The following is a 19,498-nucleotide window of genomic DNA, read 5'->3' as shown; positions in this document are numbered from 1 at the left end:
TCTGGATGTAACCAAGGCGTGGACTTCACGAGGTATGATCTCAGCTGGCGCACAAGTTTGAGTTGTGCAAAAGCCCTCCCGGCCACCATTGACACCTGAGCATCAAGCGACAGCATTGAGTCCAGGAGGACCCCCAAGCTACGGACCTGCACCCTCAGGCGGAGTGTGACCCCGTTGAGCACAGATTGCGACCCAAAAAATCCCACAAAAACCTAGTGATTCCAGCCATGAAAGCCTTCGACAATACAGATGATGTTCAACTCGACTATTCTTTTCCACCTATTGTTATGGAGGCTGTCCAGGTCCTGAGGCGGTGCTTGGCAGCTGTGACGGTCTGGATGAGGGCAAACAAATTGAATTTGAATCCAGACAAGACAGAGGTCCTTCTGGTCAGTTGCAAGGCCAAACAGGGTACAGGGTTATGGCCTGTGCTGGACTCATCGCTGAGCCTGGAACCTCAGGTTTCGGCGGTGGCCAGAAGAGCTTTTGCACCAGTTTTGCCCATACCTTGGGAAATCAGACTTGGACACAGTAGTCCACGCTCTGGTTACATCCTGAATAGACTACTACAATGCTCTCTATGTGGGGTTGCCTTTGAAGACTGTTCAGAAGCTCCAATTGGTCCAACAGGCGGCAGTCAGGTTGCTCACCAGCACGGCATGCAGGGCGCATACAACCCCCGTCACGCCAGCTCCACTGGCTGCCACTCTGCTACCGACCACAATTCAAAGTGCTGGCTTTGGCCTATAAAGCCTTAAACGGTTCCAGCCTAGCTGACCTGTCCGAATGTATCTCCTTCTATGAACCATCTCAGGGATTAAGATCATTCAGGTAGGCCCTGCTCTCGGTCCCACCTCCCTCGCAGGTGCAATAGGGGCCTTCTCAGTGGTGGCTCCTCAACTATGGAACTCCCTCCCCAATGAAATTTATTTATTTATTTATTTAGCAGTTTTGTATACCGGTCTTCTCACCTCCGTTCGAGGGACTTAGGCCGGTTTCCAACATCAATATTTCAGACAGTCATTAAAACATCATATTCTAAATCACACTAAAACATTAAAATAGCAAAATACAATCATATAATTACAGTAGTCAGTCGTCATCAAAAATCATTATTCATTGTCATCCATCCATATCACAGGATCATGGCTCATTCGTCGAAACCAATCCCCAAAGTTTTCACCTGTTTCCTGAACGTCAAGATAGAAGGGGCAGTTCTGATCTCCAGTGGAAGGGAGTTCCAGAGTCGAGGGGCCACCACCGAGAAGGCCCTGTCTCTCATCCACACCAGCCGTGCCTGTGAGGCCGGTGGGATCGAGAGCAGGGCCCGTCCAGACAATCTTAGCAATCTTGATGGTTCATAGGGGAGGATACGTTCGGACAGGTAAATTGGGCCGGAGTCATTTAGGGCTTAGATCAGCGCCCTCCCTCCTGGACTTCAGAAAAAGTCTTGTCTGTTGGAGATATGTTTCAATTGCCCACCTTTATTAGCATTAAATGGCCCAGCAGTTTCAAGATCTGGCTTCTTGCCACCTGGGGGAATCCTTTGTTGGGAGGTGATTAGCTAATAAGTAAGAAGCCAGACCTTGAAACTGCTGCTAATTAAGGTGTCCAATCAAAACATTCACACCTGGCTCCAACAGACAGGAGTTCTTTCTCCCACTCTGGACCTTCCATAGATATATAAATCCAATTTTCCTAGTTTCCAACAGATCTCACAACCTCTGGGAATGCTTGCCATAGATGTGGGTGAAATGTCAGGAGAGAATGCTTCTGGAACATGGCCAGACAGCCCAGAAAACTCACAACCACCCAGTGATTCCAGCCATGAAAGCTTTCAACAATACATTAGTATTTATATGTTGTAGGTTTTTAAATTGTATCGTTTTTAAGGCTTTGGGCTGTTTTGAGTTCCAGTCCTGGGAAAATAATAATAATAATAATCAAAACAAGATATGGAGCAATGCAGAAAATGTTAGGGATGCATAACTGCAAAAATGTTATATTTGCACTTATGCATCCCTAATAGGCCTGGGCAATGCATGGATCTAAATGGTTCTAAAGTGCTTACAAAACTAAAGTTCTGGTGGTGAAAATTTCAGAACTCTAACAAAACTCTCAAAATTTCATTATAAATGGCAGTTCCTTAATTGGTTCTATCATAAAAATCACCAATAATGAAATAATAATTAAATTTTGGAAAGTTTTGTTAGAGTTCTGAAATTTTCACCACCAGAACTTTAGTTTTGCAAGTACTTTAGAGCCATTTAGAACCGTGGATTGACCAGGCCTAATCCCTAACATTTTCTACAATGCTCTATAACTGCAACTTAAACAGAGTCCATGTTTTGGCACCAAAATACATGCAAATAACGGGGTGTTTAGACTTTTCTTACCGCAACTCCATTGTGGCTGGATTCTGTGGATGCTTCTGGCAAGGATTTCTGGTTCCTTTGACCTAAATAAGTCTTAGTTTTCTCCAACTCCATTTCCACATTAAGGATCCTACAAAAGGCAGGCAAATGGATCTATGAGGGAGATCCCTTCATCTACCTACCATTTGATTACAGAAAAACTGTTACTACTAATTGATATGATTGATCATCTCTAAAGGAGTCAGATCGCGGAGTGATAGGGACATTGGAGGTTCGGCATCTAGAGAGACCCTGCTCACTTCTCATCCAAGTCTCCTTCTTGCTTCCGGTTTTCCAGGAAACTCGTCTCCAGCCATTTCTTTTCCTTTTCCAGGTGAGCCAAGGAGTTCTCCATCTGCTGCGGAAAAGGTGAGGGATCAGGGCAGGTTTGGGAAGCACTTTGTGAAGCTTAACACTGGAGGAAGGCAAAGGGTAGTGGAAGGGGAACGAGGGCATTGCCTGCCCCTGAGCATTCTGCCCTTTGTGCCAATCCTGCACAAGCTTGTAGTCCTCATTGAGGACTTAGATAGGCAGATGGTTACCATTTATTTATTTTATTTATTTGCAGTTTTTATATTCCGCCCTTCTCACCCCGCAGGGGACTCAGGGCGGATTACAGTATACACATATATGGCAAATATTCAATGCCAGTTTGACAAACAACATATACAGACAATACACAGAGGCTATTTAACGTTTTTCTGGCCGACAGGGGAGCTGCTGCTTTCATCGTCCACCAGCGACACCGATGAAGTTCTTCCGCATTCCACATTCCCCGGAGTCTTTTCTTTATGGCCTCATAAATTAGTTAATTTAGCCTCCCACACAAGGTGGTACCTTATTTTCCTACTTGACAGATGCAACTGTCTTTCGGGTTGCAAAAGTCGACAACAGGCTACACAATGGCTGGACACCCACTCCAACCCAGGCTGGCTTCGACCATTGCAATACAGGCCCCTTCTACACTACGATATAGCTCAGATTATCGTAACAAATTATTCACATTATCTGCTTTGAACCAGATTGTATGAGTCTGACCTTATATATATATAGTGTTCACATTTGGGCATATTGAGTATTGAGTATTCGTGCCAAGTCTGGTCTAGATCCATCATTGCTTGAGTCCACAGTGCTCTCTTGATGTAGGTGAACTACAACTCCAAAACTCAAAGTCAATGCCCACCAAACCCTTCCAGTATTTTCTGTTGGTCATGGGAGAGCTGTGTGCCAAGTTTGGTTCAGTTCCATCGTTGGTGGAGTTCAGAATGCTCTTTGATGTAGGTGAACTATAAATCTCAACAACTACAACTCCCAAATGACAAATTCAATCCTGCCTGCAACTCCACCTGTATTCAAATTTGGGTGTATCAGGTATTTGTGCCAAATGTGGTCCAGTGAATGAAAACACATCCTGCATATCAGATATTTACATTGCAATTCACAACAGTAGCAAAATGACAGTTCTGAAGTAGCAACGGAAATAATGTGATGGTTGGGGGTCACCACAACATGGGGGACTGCGTTTAGGGGTCGCGGCATGAGGAAGGTTGAGAGCCACTGGTGGAGATGCATCCCAGTGTCATCGCCCGAGTTCTGGAGCATTCCCTCATTACCTTCTGTTTGAGGGAGAACAGCTCAAACTGCATCATGTTGAGTTCCACCTCCAAATTTCGTTCTCTGCTCCAAAGTGCTGCTCCCATTTCCGATTCTCTTTGGCCCTCTTCTCTGAAGGGTCGACGCAAGTCTGGCCCTGATCCGCTCCATCGCCTTCTAGCCAAGGGCTGCAAAGGACTGTGTTTTCTTGCATCGCCGTTTGGGAAACGGGATAGAGAATGCCTCCTTCTGACACTTCGGCTGAGAAGTTGCCTATGGTCCTCTGCATCGTTTATCAAATCTCTGGCATGAATCAACAATATACAGCAGACTCTCAATAAACCAGAAATTGAGCCACTGGGACTCTCAAGCAAATGGCAACAATACATGCAAAGAAATAATATTTTAAATCTGTACTTCTTCCATACATAGAAATATATAATAGTCAAAGTATGTACAAACTATATGCAAAATATGTATATGAAGGGCATACCTTAAAGATTTATTTATTTATTTAAAGCATTTGAAATAAATAAATGTGCTCAGGGCGGAGCACAGCTTATCTACGGCAAACATTCAATGCCAGGACACAGATTCACATACAATACATAAACATTAAAGAAACATTTATCAAAATATTAAAATACACCACTTAAAACCATCCTAGTCGGTCCTAGTCCATCTGAACATGAGGAAGAACTTCCTGACAGTGAAAGCCGTTCAGCAGTGGAACTCTCTGCCCCGGAGTGTGGTGGAGGCTCCTTCTTTTAAACAGAGGCTGGATGGCCATCTGTCAGGGGTGCTTTGAATGCAATATTCCTGCTTCTTGGCAGAATGGGGTTGGACTGTATGGCCCATGAGGTCTCTTCCAACTCTATGATTCTATGATTCTAGTCATCTATGTCAAGTCTAATTGGCCTGGTCATCTTTCCTATTGCTGCTTTATTGGCCTGTCCTGAAAGCTTGGTCCCACAGCCAAGTTTTGACCATCCTTATGAAGGAGAGGAGGGAGCGGGCCGACCTGATCTCACCAGGAAGAGAGTTCCATAGCTGGGGAGCAATCACTGAGAAGGCCCTGTCTCTCGTCCCCACCAATAGCGCCTGTGACAATCGCGGGATGGAAAGCAGGGCCTCCCTGGAGGACCTTAATCTCTGCGATGGTTCATAGGGGGAGATGCGTTCGGACAGATAATTTGGGCCGGGGCCATTTAGGGCTTTATAAGCCAAATCCAGCACTTTGAATTGTACCCGGTATCAAACTGGCAGCCAGTGGAGGTGGCGTAACATGGGAGTGGTGTGCTCCCTGTATGCCGCCCCACTTATTAACCTGGCTGCCTCTCATTGGACTATTTGAAGCTTCCGAGCAGTCTTCAAAGGCAACCCCATGTAGAGTGCGTTGCAGTAGTCTATCCTAGATGTAACGAGAGCGTGTACCACCGTGGCCAAGTCTGGCTTCCCAAGGTATGGGTGCAGCTGGCATACAAGTTTTAATTGTGTGAATGCTCCCCTGGCCACCGCTGCAACCTGGGATTCCAGGCTCAGTGATAAATCCAGGAGAACTCCCAAGCTGCGAACCTGTGCCTTCAAGGGGAGTGTGACCCTGTCCAGCACAGGTTGCGACCCTATACCCTGTTCGGCCTTGCGACTGACCAGGAGGACCTCTGTCTTGCCTGGATTCAACTTCAATGTGCTCGCCCTCATCCAAACCATCACAGCGGCCAGGCACCGGTTCAGGACTTGGATAGCCTCCTTAGCATCTGGTGGAAAGGAGTGATAGAGTTGGGCGTCATCTGCGTACAGATGGCATAGAACTCCAAAACTCCAGATGATCTCACGCAGTGGCTTCATGTGGATGTTAAACAAAATGGGGGACAATACCGAGCCCTGCGGGACCTCACAGGACAATGGCTTTGGGACCAAGCAGGAGTCTCCCAGCAACACCTTCTGGGAACGACCCTCCAGGAAGGACTGGAGCCAATGCAGAACAGGACCCCCAAGACCCATCCCCACAAGGCGCCCCAGAAGGATACCTTGGTCAATGGTATCGAAGGCTGCTGAGAGGTCCAGCAGAACCAACAGGGACACACTCCTCCCCCTGCTGAGCTCTCTGCAGAGATCATCCACTAAGGCGACCAGATTTCCCGTGACCCACTTCCTGTGGGCTGAGAGCAATGCAACTTGGCCCAGTCCTGAGTCTTTCCTCTCTCCATGGGTGCCACCACCTAAGGACATACACTTCTCCCATCCTTTTAAGCAACTGTCAACACCTAATTTGTAGAAGTCGACAGGTTGCTCCAAAAACCACGTTGTGACTTCAGAAATCAGAGTCTCACCATCAGAGAAACGCTTGCCCTTCAAAAGTAACTTTACTGTTGGAAAGAGGTGGAAGCCCGATGGTGCGAGGTCGGAGGGATAAGGGGGATGCGGGAGAATTCCAAAGCCAGAGGAGTATGCTTATTCCATTTGGGCCACAGGTGAGTTGTGAATGGGTGCATTGCCTTGCAGAAGGTTGAGGGCACCTTTGGGGAGCATGCCACATTGCCTCTTGGTTTGGATGGCCTCTCACCATTTCCACAGCAGTGAAGCCTAGTCTGCCCCGGTGATCATGGGATCCTTTTGCTAGGAGCTCCATCAAGACCACTCCATGCTGGTCCCAAAACACTTGTGAGCATGACCTTGTAAGTACTATTAACTGCATTATATGATCAGGGCCTGAGAATATATTAATAGGATTCTGCCAAACTTACATTCCACTGTCTTTGGAGTGAATGCCAAACAGGGGACTCGTGGATTGGGCTCTTTGAGGGCATCTGGATTGACGAAAACACCAACTATATCCATGCATTGGGTTTCTTGAGCTGGTAAACTTCAAGGAACTTGGGGTCCCATTGACAACTACCTGATCCAAAGGCAAAAAGAAAGATGATTTCACATGGAAGGATGCCACAAATGGGATTCCCTGTGGCATTGATCGGAAAGGGATTGATCCTCGAATGTGTCTGCTAATTTTGCGCACATATATAATTTGTGCCAAATTTGGTCCAACCAATGAAAATACATACATCCTGTATATCAGATATTTACATGACAATTCATAACAGTAGCAAAATGACAGCTATGAAGTAGCAATGAATTGCCCACCCTGGAACAGGCAACATATAATTGTCCTTCTTTAGGGGTCCCTTTCAAATCTAGGATACTACATCTGTGTGTGTCTGTGAATCATATATATCTATCTATATCGATGGCTGGATGGCTCTTCGTTAGGAGGGCTTTGATTACGTTTTCTTGCCCTGGTGAAGAGAGTTGGACTGGATGGCCTTAAGTATTTTCTGTTGGTCATGGGGGTTCTGTGTGGGAAGTTTGCCCCGATTCTGCCATTCATGGGGGTCAGAACGCTCTTTGATTGTAGGTGACCTGTGAATCCCAGTGACTACAACTCCCAAATGTCAAGATCTATTTTCCCCAAACTCCACCTTTGTTCATATTTGGACGTATTGAGTGCTTGTGCCAAGTTTGGTCCAGATCCATGATTGTTTCAGTCCACAGTGCTCTCTGGATGTAGGTGAACTACAACTCCCAAACTCAAGGTCAATGCCCACTAAATCCTTCCAGTATGTTCTGTTGGTCATGGGAGATCTGTGTGCCAGGTTTGGTTCAATTCCATCGTTGGTGGAATTCAGAATGCTCTTGGATTGTAGGTGAACTATAAATCCCAGCAACTACAACTCCCAAATGACAAAATCATAATTTTTTGAATGATGGTCACTCCTTGTGTTGTGAGAAGTTTTCTTGCCAAATTTGGTGTGATTTTGTTCATTGGTTCTTTTGTTTTTAAGGTACTCATTATGCACAGAGCATTTACACACACACACACATACACACTAGCCGTCCCCTGCCTCATGTTGCTGTGGCCCAGTCTGTGTATATGTGTTTTGTGTTTTCATATATGTGTATAATAGGTAAATGTAAAGGTAAAGGTTATCCCCTGACATTAAGTCCAGTCGTGTCCGAATCTGGGACTCTGTTTCTAAGCGAAAGAGCCAGCGTTGTCCACAGACACCTCCAAGGCCATGTGGCTGGCATGACTGCATGGAGCGCCCTTACCTTCCCACTGGAGTTGTACCTATTGATCTACTCACATTTGCATGTTTTCAAACTGCTAGGTTGACAGAAGCTAGGACTGACAGTGAAAGCTCACGTCTCTCCCCGGAATCAAACCTGCGACCTTTCGGTCAACAAGCTCAGCAGCTCAGTGCTTTAACCCACTGTGCCACCAGGGGCTCTATGTACATAATAGGTGTGTGTATATATTTGTGTATATGTGTATTTGTGTGGTTATGCACATGCACTGTAATATGTTTTTGTTTTAAGTCGCTTACACTATGTTTTTCAATGTTTTTATGAGTGATGGTCACTCGTTGGCCTGACAGATGTATTGTGTCCAAATTTGGTGTCAAAACGAACATTACATTTATATAGATATGCATAATCCCCCTGAAAGGAAAAACTTTTGGACAACTATTGTTGCGGTTACCTTTGATGGAAAGGGAAGATTTGGAGGAAGACCCCGGCTCTTCTCTTTCCTCTTCATTTCTGTAGCAGACAAACATGGAGAGAAATGGTAAAATAATAATGTAAGACTGTAGGATCTATATAGCAATATTAAATAACCACTCACAAGCCGGTTCTGCTATGAAATAGATATATTGCTTGTATCTCTGCAGCAAAGAAAGACACTACTGACTTTTTCCCACCATCATGTCCTTTTATACACCTTTCTTGTCCATCTCCTCCCTCTTCTCAGTTTCCTTATTAGAACTTGTTGCTTCACAAGTTCCAATACAAGGTTTCCAGTGCCCTCTGCAGGCTTCAAAATGTCGCAGAGGGAGAATTGAGTCAGCCAGGATGATTCAGTCAGGATGTCACGGAGGGAATTTATGATGTCTTCATGCAGTCAGAAATTGACTCCTGACAAATAACAACAACAGTTTTCTATATCATTACTAAGCAGACCTGAATCCCCCATTTCAATGGCACCATGTTGGGAATGTCGGTGTCCAGACCAGGAAGGCAACCCCATAAATCCCCTTTGGAGTAACATTTCAGGATGCTTCTGAATCGGGATAGATCTTGGGAGCGAGACGTAGCAGTCCCTCTGAATCTAGGAAGGAAAAGAAATCATTGTGCTTTGAAAGCTAAGAACACGTCTTACAAGTAATAGAAGCTCATGTTGTCGAGTAGGATACCCCCCACCCCATAGATTTATAGTTCACCAAGGGCCCAGAAATAAATATATGATTTATTGTCGAAGTCTTTCATGGCCGGAATTGCTGGGTTGTTGTAGGTTTTTTCGGGCGATAAGGCCATGTTCTGGAGGCATTCTCTCCTGACGTTTCGCCTGCATCTATGGCAAGCATCCTCAGAGGTTGTGAGGACCTCACAACCTTTGAGGATGCTTATCATAGATACAGGCAAAACGTCAGGAGAGAATGCCTCTAGAACATGGCAATATAGCCCGAAAAAAACCTACAACAACCCAAATATATGACCCCCCCCCCCTTTTAAAGTCTTTCATGGCCGGAATCACTGGGTTGTTGTAGGTTTTTTCGGGCGATAAGGCCATGTTCTGGAGGCATTCTCTCCTGACGTTTCGCCTGCATCTATGGCAAGCATCCTCAGAGGTAGTGAGGACCTCACAACATTTGAGGATGCTTGCCATAGATGCAGGCAAAACGTCAGGAGAGAATGCCTCTAGAACATGGCAATATAGCCCGAAAAAAACCTACAACAACCCAAATATATGACCCCCCCCCCTTTTAAAGTCTTTCATGGTCGGAATCACTGGGTTGTTGTAGGTTTTTTCGGGCGATAAGGCCATGTTCTGGAGGCATTCTCTCCTGACGTTTCGCCTGCATCTATGGCAAGCATCCTCAGAGGTTGTGAGGACCTCACAACCTTTGAGGATGCTTGCCATAGATGCAGGCAAAACGTCAGGAGAGAATGCCTCTAGAACATGGCCATATAGCCCGAAAAAACCTACAACAACCCAAATATATGATTCCCCCCCCCTTTAAAAAGAACCTTTCCACACTTCCGCAGGCTCAAACCCTCATAAGTTCAAGACCAAACCAGCAATAGCTTTCATACCAAACTCTTTAATAAATTGTATCTATTCTTCATGACTTTCTATATTACTTTTATCTTGTGTTGCTGTGAGACTTTTTGGGCTGCATGACTATGTTTCAACAGCATTCTCTCCTGACGTTTCACCTGCATCTGTGGCTGGCAGCTTCAGAGGTTCTATTGGCAGTGATGTACGTGGAGTGTGTATATTCCTGTGGAATAATGTCCACGGTGGGAGAAAGAACCCTTGTCTGTTAAAAGCAACTGTGAATGTTGCCATTGCAAGCTTGACTCCCACCTCATTGTTGCTTTAAAGGCAGGATGCAGAACACAGAAACACTAACCAGCATTGCAACTCTATCCATAGTCCCTCTATATGGTAGAATTAATGCAATTCAATGTCACTTTCACTGCACAATGATATGGAGTGCACCAGAGTGGAAATCATCTATCAGACAGATGGCAAGCTATTTAACCTCAGCAGACTGAAAGCCAAAACCAAGGTTACAACATCTGTTATAGAACTTCAATATGCTGATGACAATGTCATCTGTGCGCATTCAGAAGAAGATCTACAAGCCACTCTAAACACCTTTGTAGAAGCATACGAGAAGCTTGGCTTCTTATTGAACATTGAGAAAACCTAAGTGCTCTTCCAGCAGTCACCAGCCAACCTCTTTCCAATGCCAGATACAGCTTAATGGTATAACATTAGAAAATGTTGACCATTTCAACTCCCTTGGCAGCCCCCTCTCCACAAAAGTCAACATTGACACTGAAATACAACACCGCCTGAGCTCTGTGAGTGCAGCATTCTTATGAATGAAGCAGAGAGTGTTGGAGGACCAGGACATCCGTAGGGAGACCAATGTACTTGTTTATAAAGCCATTGTCCTCCCAACCCTGCTATACACTTGCGAGACATGGACGGTCTACAGATGTCAACATTGATACTGAAATACAACACCACCTGAGCTCTGCGAGTGCAGCATTTTCCCAAATGAAGCAGAGAGTGTTTGAGTACCGGGACATCCGTAGGGAGACCAAGGGGCTTGTTTATAAAGCGATTGTCCTCCCAACCCTGCTATATGCCTGTGAGACGTGGACTGTCTACAGACGTCACGTGCAACTCCTGGAACGATTCCATCAGTGTTGCCTCTGAAAAATTCTGCAAATCTCTTGGGCAGACAAGCGGGGAAATGTCAGCGTGCTGGAAGAAGCAAAAACCACCAGCACTGAAATGATGGTCCTCCGCCATTGACTTCACTGGACCGGCCACATTGTCCGGATGCCCGACCACCGTCTCCCAAAGTAGTTGCTCTACTCCGAACTCAAGAACGGAAAATGGAATGTTGGTGGGCAGGAAAAGAGATTTAAAGATGGGCTCAAAGCCAACCTTAAAAACTCTGGCATAGACACCGAGAACTGGGAAGCCCTGGCCCTTGAGTGTTCCAGCTGGAGGTCAGCTGTGACCAGCAGTGCTGTAGAATTTGAAGAGGCACGAATGGAGGGCGAAAGAGAGGAACGTGCCAAGAGGAAGGTGCGTCAAGCCAACCCCAACCGGGACCGCCTTCCACCTGGAAACCATGCAGAACATGCAGATCAAGGATTGGGCTCCACAGTCACCTACGGATCCACCGCCAGGACACTACACTTGGAGGACCATCATCCTCGGATTACGAGGGATCGCTTAAGTAAATAAATAAGATATGGAATCTTACGAGTTGTAGTTTTGTAAGGTCGTTATCCTTCTCTTTCAAACAGTACCTCCCAGGATTCCATAGCCTTGAGTCATAGCAGTACAAGTGGCGTCAAACCGCATTAATTCTGCAATGGAGACTACTCTGTGGAGGTTGAAGCGTGCTAAAGAAATGAGAAAGTCAGATACCTGCTGAGAAACGTGTACTATAACTCCAAGTCCCGAATGCTGTAAGAAAGGCTTTTCAATGGGTCCGGCTTGCTTCTGTTCCAGCGTGCCAGCTTTGCCAACGAACACAGGGCAGCTGCTATGGAAACCGTGGCCGCAACACGCCTCTCTTCACACTGGCTTCTTCTGGCCCATTGTAGAGAGAATAGGGAAGGGCCACCAGGGAGAGGAAGAAGGCCAACAATAAGACACTACGGGGTCCCAACACCAAATGTAGAATAGGACCAACACACCTTTAAAAGGCACCAGATCCCATCTGATTTTGGAAGCTAAGCAGGGCCAGGGCTGGTCAGTCTTTGGATGGGAGACCGTCCAGAAATGCCAGGTGCATTTTCAGTTTGACATCAGTCGAACAGTTCTGGCTCAATGTTATTGGATTATAGGATTTGTAGTTTCTCAAGGTCTTTAGCCTTCTTTGCCTAAGGCCCCTTCTACATTGCCATATAATCCAGATTATGAGGAGCCCCCAGTGACACAGTGGGTTAAAGTGCTGAACTTGCTGACCAAAAGGTCGCAGGTTCGAATCCGGGGAGTAGTATTAGCTCCCGCTGTTAGTCCCAGCTTCTGCCAACCAAGCAGTTCGAAAACGTGCAAATGTGGGGTCAATAGGTACTGCTACTGCAGGAAGGTAATGGCACTCTATGCAGTCATGCTGGCCACATGACCTTGGAGGCGTCTATGGGCAATGCCGGCTCTTTGGCTTAGAAATGGAGATGAGCACTAGAGTCTCAGAGATGGACACGACTGGACTTAATGTCAGGGGGAACATTTACCTTTACTTTACTGGATTATCAAAGCAGATAATCCACACCATCTGCTTTGAACTGGATTATATGAGTCTACACTGACAAGGCTATACCACTACAGGGCTCCCTAGTGGCGCAGCGGGTTAAACTGCTGAGTTGCTGAACTTGCTGACTGAAAGGTTGGTGGTTCGAGGAGCGGGGTAGTTTCATTGCATTTTCAGTAAACTTGCTAATATTTTCACACACCCCGATGACATCCAGACATTTGATGATCGCAAATATGTGGCAGTGAGTCAAATGCTTTCTTGTAATTAATTTAATATTGCTATTATTATTTCTTTATGATTATTTATATTAATTATTATAGTATTAATAATAATATGTATTATTTATATTATTTATTAAATTATAGGAGCCCCCCGGTGGTGCAGTGGGTTAAAACCCTGTGCCAGCAGGACTGAAGACTGACAGGTCGCAGGTTCGAATCTGGGGAGAGACGGATGAGCTCCCTCTATCAGCTCCAGCTCCTCATGAGGGGACATGAGAGAAGCCTCCCACAAGGATGATAAAAACATCAAATCATCCGGGCGACCCCTGGGCAATGTCCTTGCAGACGGCCAATTCTCTCATACCAGAAGCAACTTGCAGTTTCTCAGGTTGCTCCTGACACAACCAAAAAAATTATATTATATTATTCATTTATTAGTGTAATATTATATTAATTCATACTATTTATTATTATTAATTTACATATTATTTATTAGTAGTATTAATACTGTATATAACACCATTATTGTGACTTAATTAATTATATTAATTAGTATTCATATTAAATATTATTATTATTATTATTTAATTTTATTATTCATTTATTAGTGTAATATTATATTTATTCATATTATTCATTATTAATTCACATATTATTTATTAGTAGTATTATTAATACTGTATATAACACCATTATTGTGATTGAATTTATTATTATATTTATTATTCATATTGTTATTTATATTATTTATTATTATTAAATTTTATTATTCATTTATTAGTGTAATATAACATTTATTCATATTATTTATTATTAATTTACATATTATTTATTAGTAGTATTATTAATACTGTATATAACACCATTACTGTGACTTAATTATTATTATATTTTTAATATTTATTTTTATTATTTAATTTTATTATTCCTTTATTAGTGTAATATTATATTTATTCATATTATTTATTATTAGTATTATTAATACTGTACATAATGCCATTACTGTGATTTAATTATTAGTATATCAATTATTATTATTTAATTTTATTATTCCTTTATTAGTGTAATATTATATTTATTCATATTATTTATTAGTATTATTAATACTGTATATAACGCAATTATTGTGACTTAATTATTATAATATTATTATTATTTAATTTTATTATTCATTTATTAGTGTAATATTATATTTATTCATACTATTTATTATTACTATTATTAATACTGTATATAACGCCATTATTGTGATTTATTATATTATTATTATGTATTTAATTTTATTATTCATTAGTGTAATATTATATTTATTCATACTATTTATTATTATTAATTTACACATTACTTATTATTAGTATTATTAATACTGTATATAACGACATTATTGTGACTTAATTAATTATTATATTAATTAATATTATTATGTATTTAATTTTATTATTCATTAGTGTAATATTATATTTATTCATATTATTTATTATTATTAATTTACACATTACTTATTATTAGTATTATTAATACTGTATATAACGACATTATTGTGACTTAATTAATTATTATATTAATTAATATTATTATGTATTTAATTTTATTTTTCATTTATTAGTGTAATATTATATTTATTCATACTATTTTTATTATTATTATTTATTTAATTTTACTATTCATTAATTAGTGTAATATTATATTTATACATACTATTTATTATTATTATTATTAATTTACATATTATTTATTATTAGTATTATTACTTAATGTGACTCTGGTTTCCTCCTTCCTGCCTTCGAACCGGAAGTGTCTGCGAAACCCAGTGAGGGCGCATCCTCTTTGACGCTTGTGACGTCACGGCCCCGCCCACTCCTTTGCCGCAGTCCTCCACGACCGCAGAGTTGGAAAGAGAGCGAGAGCGAGAGGGCTGGGGAAAGAGCGAGACGTCGGCCGCTCTAGCACGCGCGTCGCCGACTCGTCTCTCCCTCCCCCTCAGCTCAGGGAAGAGCGCCGACTGCGCCTGCGCGAGGTGTTGCCTGTCGTCCGTCGCAGTCGAAGGAAGCCTCGGAGGGGAGCGGAGGAGAACGAGAGCGCGGTGAGCGGCCTGCGGGCTTTGGCTTCGGCGTCTGCTGCCGGTTAACGTTGGGGAACGGGGCGCCGAGGGCGGGAAGGGTAAAACGGCCAGTTGGGCCTCGCCGGGCCTAGTCGACAAGGCCGAGCCTGCGAAGACAGTGAGAGGAGTCCCTGTGGGCGGGGCCTAACCCCTGATAGGAGGGAAACCGAGCTAGGCCCGCCCCCTCCGGGCCCTCCCGCCAATCCCTTGGGGGCGGCCCACAGCTGCTCCCTCGCGCTACTGTCGCGAGATTTGGGGGCAGCTCTCGTGGGATTTGAGCTTGGCTATTCAATGGACGATTTCTTCCGCGCTTGAGGCCTTGGGTTCAGACCCTCCTGGGTAATATTTATTGTGTTCTCGAAGGAAGGCTTTCATGGCCGGAATCTCTGGGTTGCTGTAAGTTTTCTGGGCTGTATGGACATGTGACGGTAGCATTCTCTCCTGACGTTTCGCCCACATCTATGGCAGGTATCCTCATAGCCTCAGGCCCCTTCCTTTTCCCCCTCAGCCACTTAAGCGGCTGAGGGTGAAAAGGAAAGGGCCTGAGGCTATGAGGATGCCTCACATAGATGTGGGCGAAACGTCAGGAGAGAATGCTGCTGTAGTATGCCCAGAAAGCCCAAAAAACTTACAGCAACCCAATGATGTTTATTTATTCACTTTATTTTTATGCTAATATGATATTTAATATAAATATAATCTATCTATATAAAACTGCTCTGTGCATAATGAGTACCTTAAAAACAAAAGAACCAACGAACGAAATCACACCAAATTTGGCAACAAAACGTCTCACGACACAAGGAGTGGCCATCACTCAGAAACTTTCCTAGTTTACAACAAACCTCACAACCTCTGAGGATGCCTGCCATAGACGCAGGAGAAATGTCAGGAGATAATGCTGCTGGAATATGGCCATATAGCCCGAAAAACTTACAGCAACCCAGTGATTCCGGCCATGAAAGCCCTTGACAATAAAATGAATAAATATCCCCCCATGCCTTTGTCTCTAGATATAGGTACTCAAGGCAAGTAACAGGAATCTAAAGCAGGAATAGACAAACTCCAGGTGTTTTGGACTTCAACTCCCATAATTCCTTTAATAACTTCCATAATTCCATAGGTCCTGTGCCTCTAACCCAGGAATGGGCAAATTTGGGCCCTCCAGGTGTTTTGAACTTCAACTCCCAGAATTCCTAACAGCTGGCAGGCAGTCCAAAACACCTGGAGAGCTGAAGTTGTCCATGCCTGCTCTAATCCCAGCAAATGTGGAAAGCAAAATAAAGGAAGCAGACAGAGAAACAGAAACAAAGGCCCCATCTATATTGGCATATAATTTAGTTTCTGAATCCAAATGATCTGCTTTTAACTACTTTGTTTTATAAATATTACGCACTTTATCTATCCGTTGGATTGACCCCCCCATATCACTTTTAAACCCTCCTGCCTAGACATACCCTATTCTGTACACGCTCAGGGTTTTAAAATTTTAATTTACATCTGGCCCTGCCATAATGTTTTTAAATCTTTGTGTGTTGTTGCTTATATGTTCAATTGTATTATTTATATTGTTTATTTGCTTGCTTGTTTGTGGATGTATTGTTGTATTTGTCTTTGACGGGCTTGGCCTCATGTAAGCTGCCCCAAGTCCCTTCGGGGAAATGGTGGCGGGGTATAAATAAAGTTATTACTACTACTACTACTACTGCTTTTAATATTGTTATATGGCAGTGTAGACTCATATAATCTAATTCAAAGCAGATGATCTGGATTCAGAAACTGGATTATATGGCAGTGTAGCTCCAGCCAAAGACAAAGGCCGTGCAGCAGGATGTTGGGCCACTGATTAACCAATGTGTTCTCTCCAGCTCAGCCCTGATAGACTGAAAAGGCTGACGCTTAACTATCAGGCTGTAAAACCAGACAGACTGGCATGATTCCTTTTTGTGGTATTGTACTTGGCTAAGGCACTTTCAGTCTGTATTTTAGATGAGCAAAACATTTCCAGAGTGACAGCCCTGGATGTTGCTATTGAAGAAGTGCATTCATTCATCCTTCCTCCTATTTGTTTTGGGTGTATGAGACCTTAAAGCAGTGGTTCTCAACCTGTGTGTCCCCAGGTGTTTTTGGCCTACGACTCCCAGAAATCCCAGCCAGTTTACGAGCTGGTTCTCAACCTATGGGTCCCCAGATGTTTTGGCCTTCAACTCCCAGCTGTTAGGATTTCTGGGAGTTGAAGACCAAAACATCTGGGGACCCATAGGTGGGAACCAGTGCCTTAAAGCAAGCCTTATTCAGAGGGGGTTTGCCTTGATGTTTCTCTGAGGCTGGGAGAATGTGACTCACCCAAGTGGGTTTCCATGTTTGGGGGATATATAGCAGATATTGTGGGATATTCTGGGTTTTATGACTGTGTGGAAGGGCCCTAGGTTGTAGAATTAATGCAGTTTGACAGTACTTTAACTGCCATGGCTCCATACTATGGGATGCTGGGAGTTGTCACTTTATTAGGGTTTTTTTTAATTGGGTGAGGACTAAGCTAAAAATCACAGGATTCCATGGTAATTTAAAGTGTAATTTGACGCCACTTTTATCTGCCCATGGCTATGGCGTCAGGGGGTTGCAATTTGATGAGGCACCAGCACTCTTTGGCAGAGAAGGCTCAATACCTAGCAAAACTACAACTCCCAGGCTTCTATAGCATTGAGCCATTGCAGTTACAGAGTTGACAAATTTCATTTACTGTACAGTGTAAATGCACCCCAAGATTAACTGTCCTGAATCAAGTCTGTTTTACAGCTCCTGGTTTATTTGGAAATAGCTTCTCAGGATCTTCATGCAGTCTTTGATTTTTTAGAGTGAATTGTTGTATGCAACCTTCCTGCATGTTCCCCCCTTTTCTGTTTGTTTTCATCCTTGATCTTCATAAAATGTTTGTTCTGGGGATGATTGAATGATCTGACAATACGTCAGGGATTTATATTACATATGCGGCTGATGTCAGATTACAAAAGAATAATCTGGAAGGCTGACTTGCAGCGATAAGGAGTCCAGGCCTTGGTTGGATGCTTTCTGGAGCTCTTTGTATCTCTTCCCATGAGAGTTAGATGTAAAGTTGGGCAGCGATGATTAAAGTAATTGGAATACATTTGGTAATGAAACAGCAGCCGTTGGACTCTTCCTCTCCAGAATGCAGATTAAGCAAGCTTGATCTTGGCTTTGTGTTGCGTATGATTTAAGATCTAGCAATAAAAGCTGTGATGACTGAAATCAAAATGGAGTTGTTCAGTGGAGCCAGTGGAAGTTTTTTGTGACCTTAATTCAGCTAAAGGGCCCTTCCGCACAGCCTCATATCCCAGAATATCAAGGTAGAAAATCTCACCATGTCTGCTTTGAACTAGAATATATGGCAGTATGGACTCCGATAATTCAGTTCAAAACAGATGTTGTGGGATTTTCTATCTTGATATTCTGGGTATAGTTGTATAGGACCTGCACATTCAGACTGAGTTTATGCATCTTTCCTTGGAAATAAGCCCTACGATAGGGGATCTTACTCAGAATGCTTTCTAGTCCTAAAGTGCTTCTTCTCTCTGGTTGATCCAGAATTCCCCCTTCCGCTTATGCTGTGTTCTGTTCATGTGGCATTTCTTACTTTGTTCTGTTTGTTTTGGCCGTTCCCTTTCAGTCAAAGATAGCGACAAAATGAATCTAACCTGCAGTTCTGAGAGCTCTTTCTGCAAACAGGATTTATTTATGGGATTTAGGATAAAAGAATGCCTCTTACGAATCCAAGTGGGTTATAGGCTTGTGTAAAATTTGGTACTATGCCTTTAAAACAATAGCTGCTGGCGAGTCTGTTGCTTATGTCACAAAGGCCCTCTGATATGAATATTCCTGAATTTCATAATGCTCTGACATCGCTCTCCCAAAACATAGTAAATGCATGACATACTGGCATTGTTCTCCCAAAATGTCAGGAGTCAAGTTGGGACTTGGGGAAAGGGGTCAAATGTTGAGAGCCTAGACTGCTGAATGAAGCCTTTCTGGCTGGAGGGATTTGTCACCTGGTGTTGATGGAAGACCTTCCCTTGTGTGTCCAGATGCATCACTGCAAGCGCTATCGCTCGCCTGAGCCGGAGCCCTACATGAGCCACCGGTGGAAGAGGAGGCGGTCTCGCAGCCGGGAGCACTATGAAGGAAGGACACGGTACCCGATTCGCCGGGATCTCTCCAGGAGGTCACGTTCTAGGAGGTGAGCTTCTGCCAGGGAGCATTTGTATTGTGGCCTGGCTTATACTCTTAACCAGGATCACAGTTGGT

At 43.5% G+C, this 19,498-nt stretch overlaps 2 protein-coding genes across 5 annotated transcripts in view; one reads left to right on the top strand and one right to left on the bottom strand.

Annotated features, from left to right (window-relative positions):
* Window positions 1-265: 265 nt before the first annotated feature.
* Window positions 266-17,537, bottom strand: LOC137097623 (uncharacterized). The gene is made up of 9 exons (XM_067471470.1): window positions 17,522-17,537; window positions 14,864-15,282; window positions 9,024-9,171; window positions 8,545-8,603; window positions 6,755-6,906; window positions 4,028-4,310; window positions 2,675-2,769; window positions 2,397-2,505; window positions 266-334 (listed from the first exon to the last, which is right to left on the bottom strand). The coding sequence occupies exons 1-9, from the start codon at window positions 17,535-17,537 to the stop codon at window positions 266-268; spliced, it is 1,350 nt and encodes a 449-aa protein (XP_067327571.1).
* CLK3 (CDC like kinase 3) overlaps window positions 14,964-19,498 on the top strand; it is a 26,259-nt gene continuing 21,724 nt past the window's right edge. For 2 of the 4 annotated variants that reach the window (XM_060755520.2, XM_067471342.1), the window contains exons 1-2: window positions 14,964-15,157; window positions 19,279-19,430. In XM_060755520.2, the coding sequence (XP_060611503.1) occupies window positions 19,279-19,430 (152 nt within the window). In that variant the 5' untranslated portion in view covers window positions 14,964-15,157. The remainder of the gene's footprint in view (window positions 15,158-19,278; window positions 19,431-19,498) is intronic. The other 2 variants (XM_060755518.2, XM_067471341.1) reach the window with 1 other exon arrangement.

Source organism: Anolis sagrei, chromosome 9, assembly GCF_037176765.1.
Source record: "Anolis sagrei isolate rAnoSag1 chromosome 9, rAnoSag1.mat, whole genome shotgun sequence".
NCBI classification, from domain to species: domain Eukaryota; kingdom Metazoa; phylum Chordata; class Lepidosauria; order Squamata; family Dactyloidae; genus Anolis; species Anolis sagrei.
Note: the sequence above shows the minus strand (reverse complement) of the source record. Positions and strands in the feature narration are given on the sequence as shown.

Bases quoted from the DNA above. Each gene is read 5' to 3' on its own strand.
- LOC137097623 (XM_067471470.1), bottom strand. The intron at 9,172-14,863 runs GTTCGAAGGCAG...TTTCCTTCCTAG, and splicing joins GGGTTTCGCAGACACTTCCG to ATTCAGAGGGACTGCTACGT. The intron at 4,311-6,754 runs GTAAGTTTGGCA...GATTCATGCCAG, and splicing joins CACTCCAAAGACAGTGGAAT to AGATTTGATAAACGATGCAG.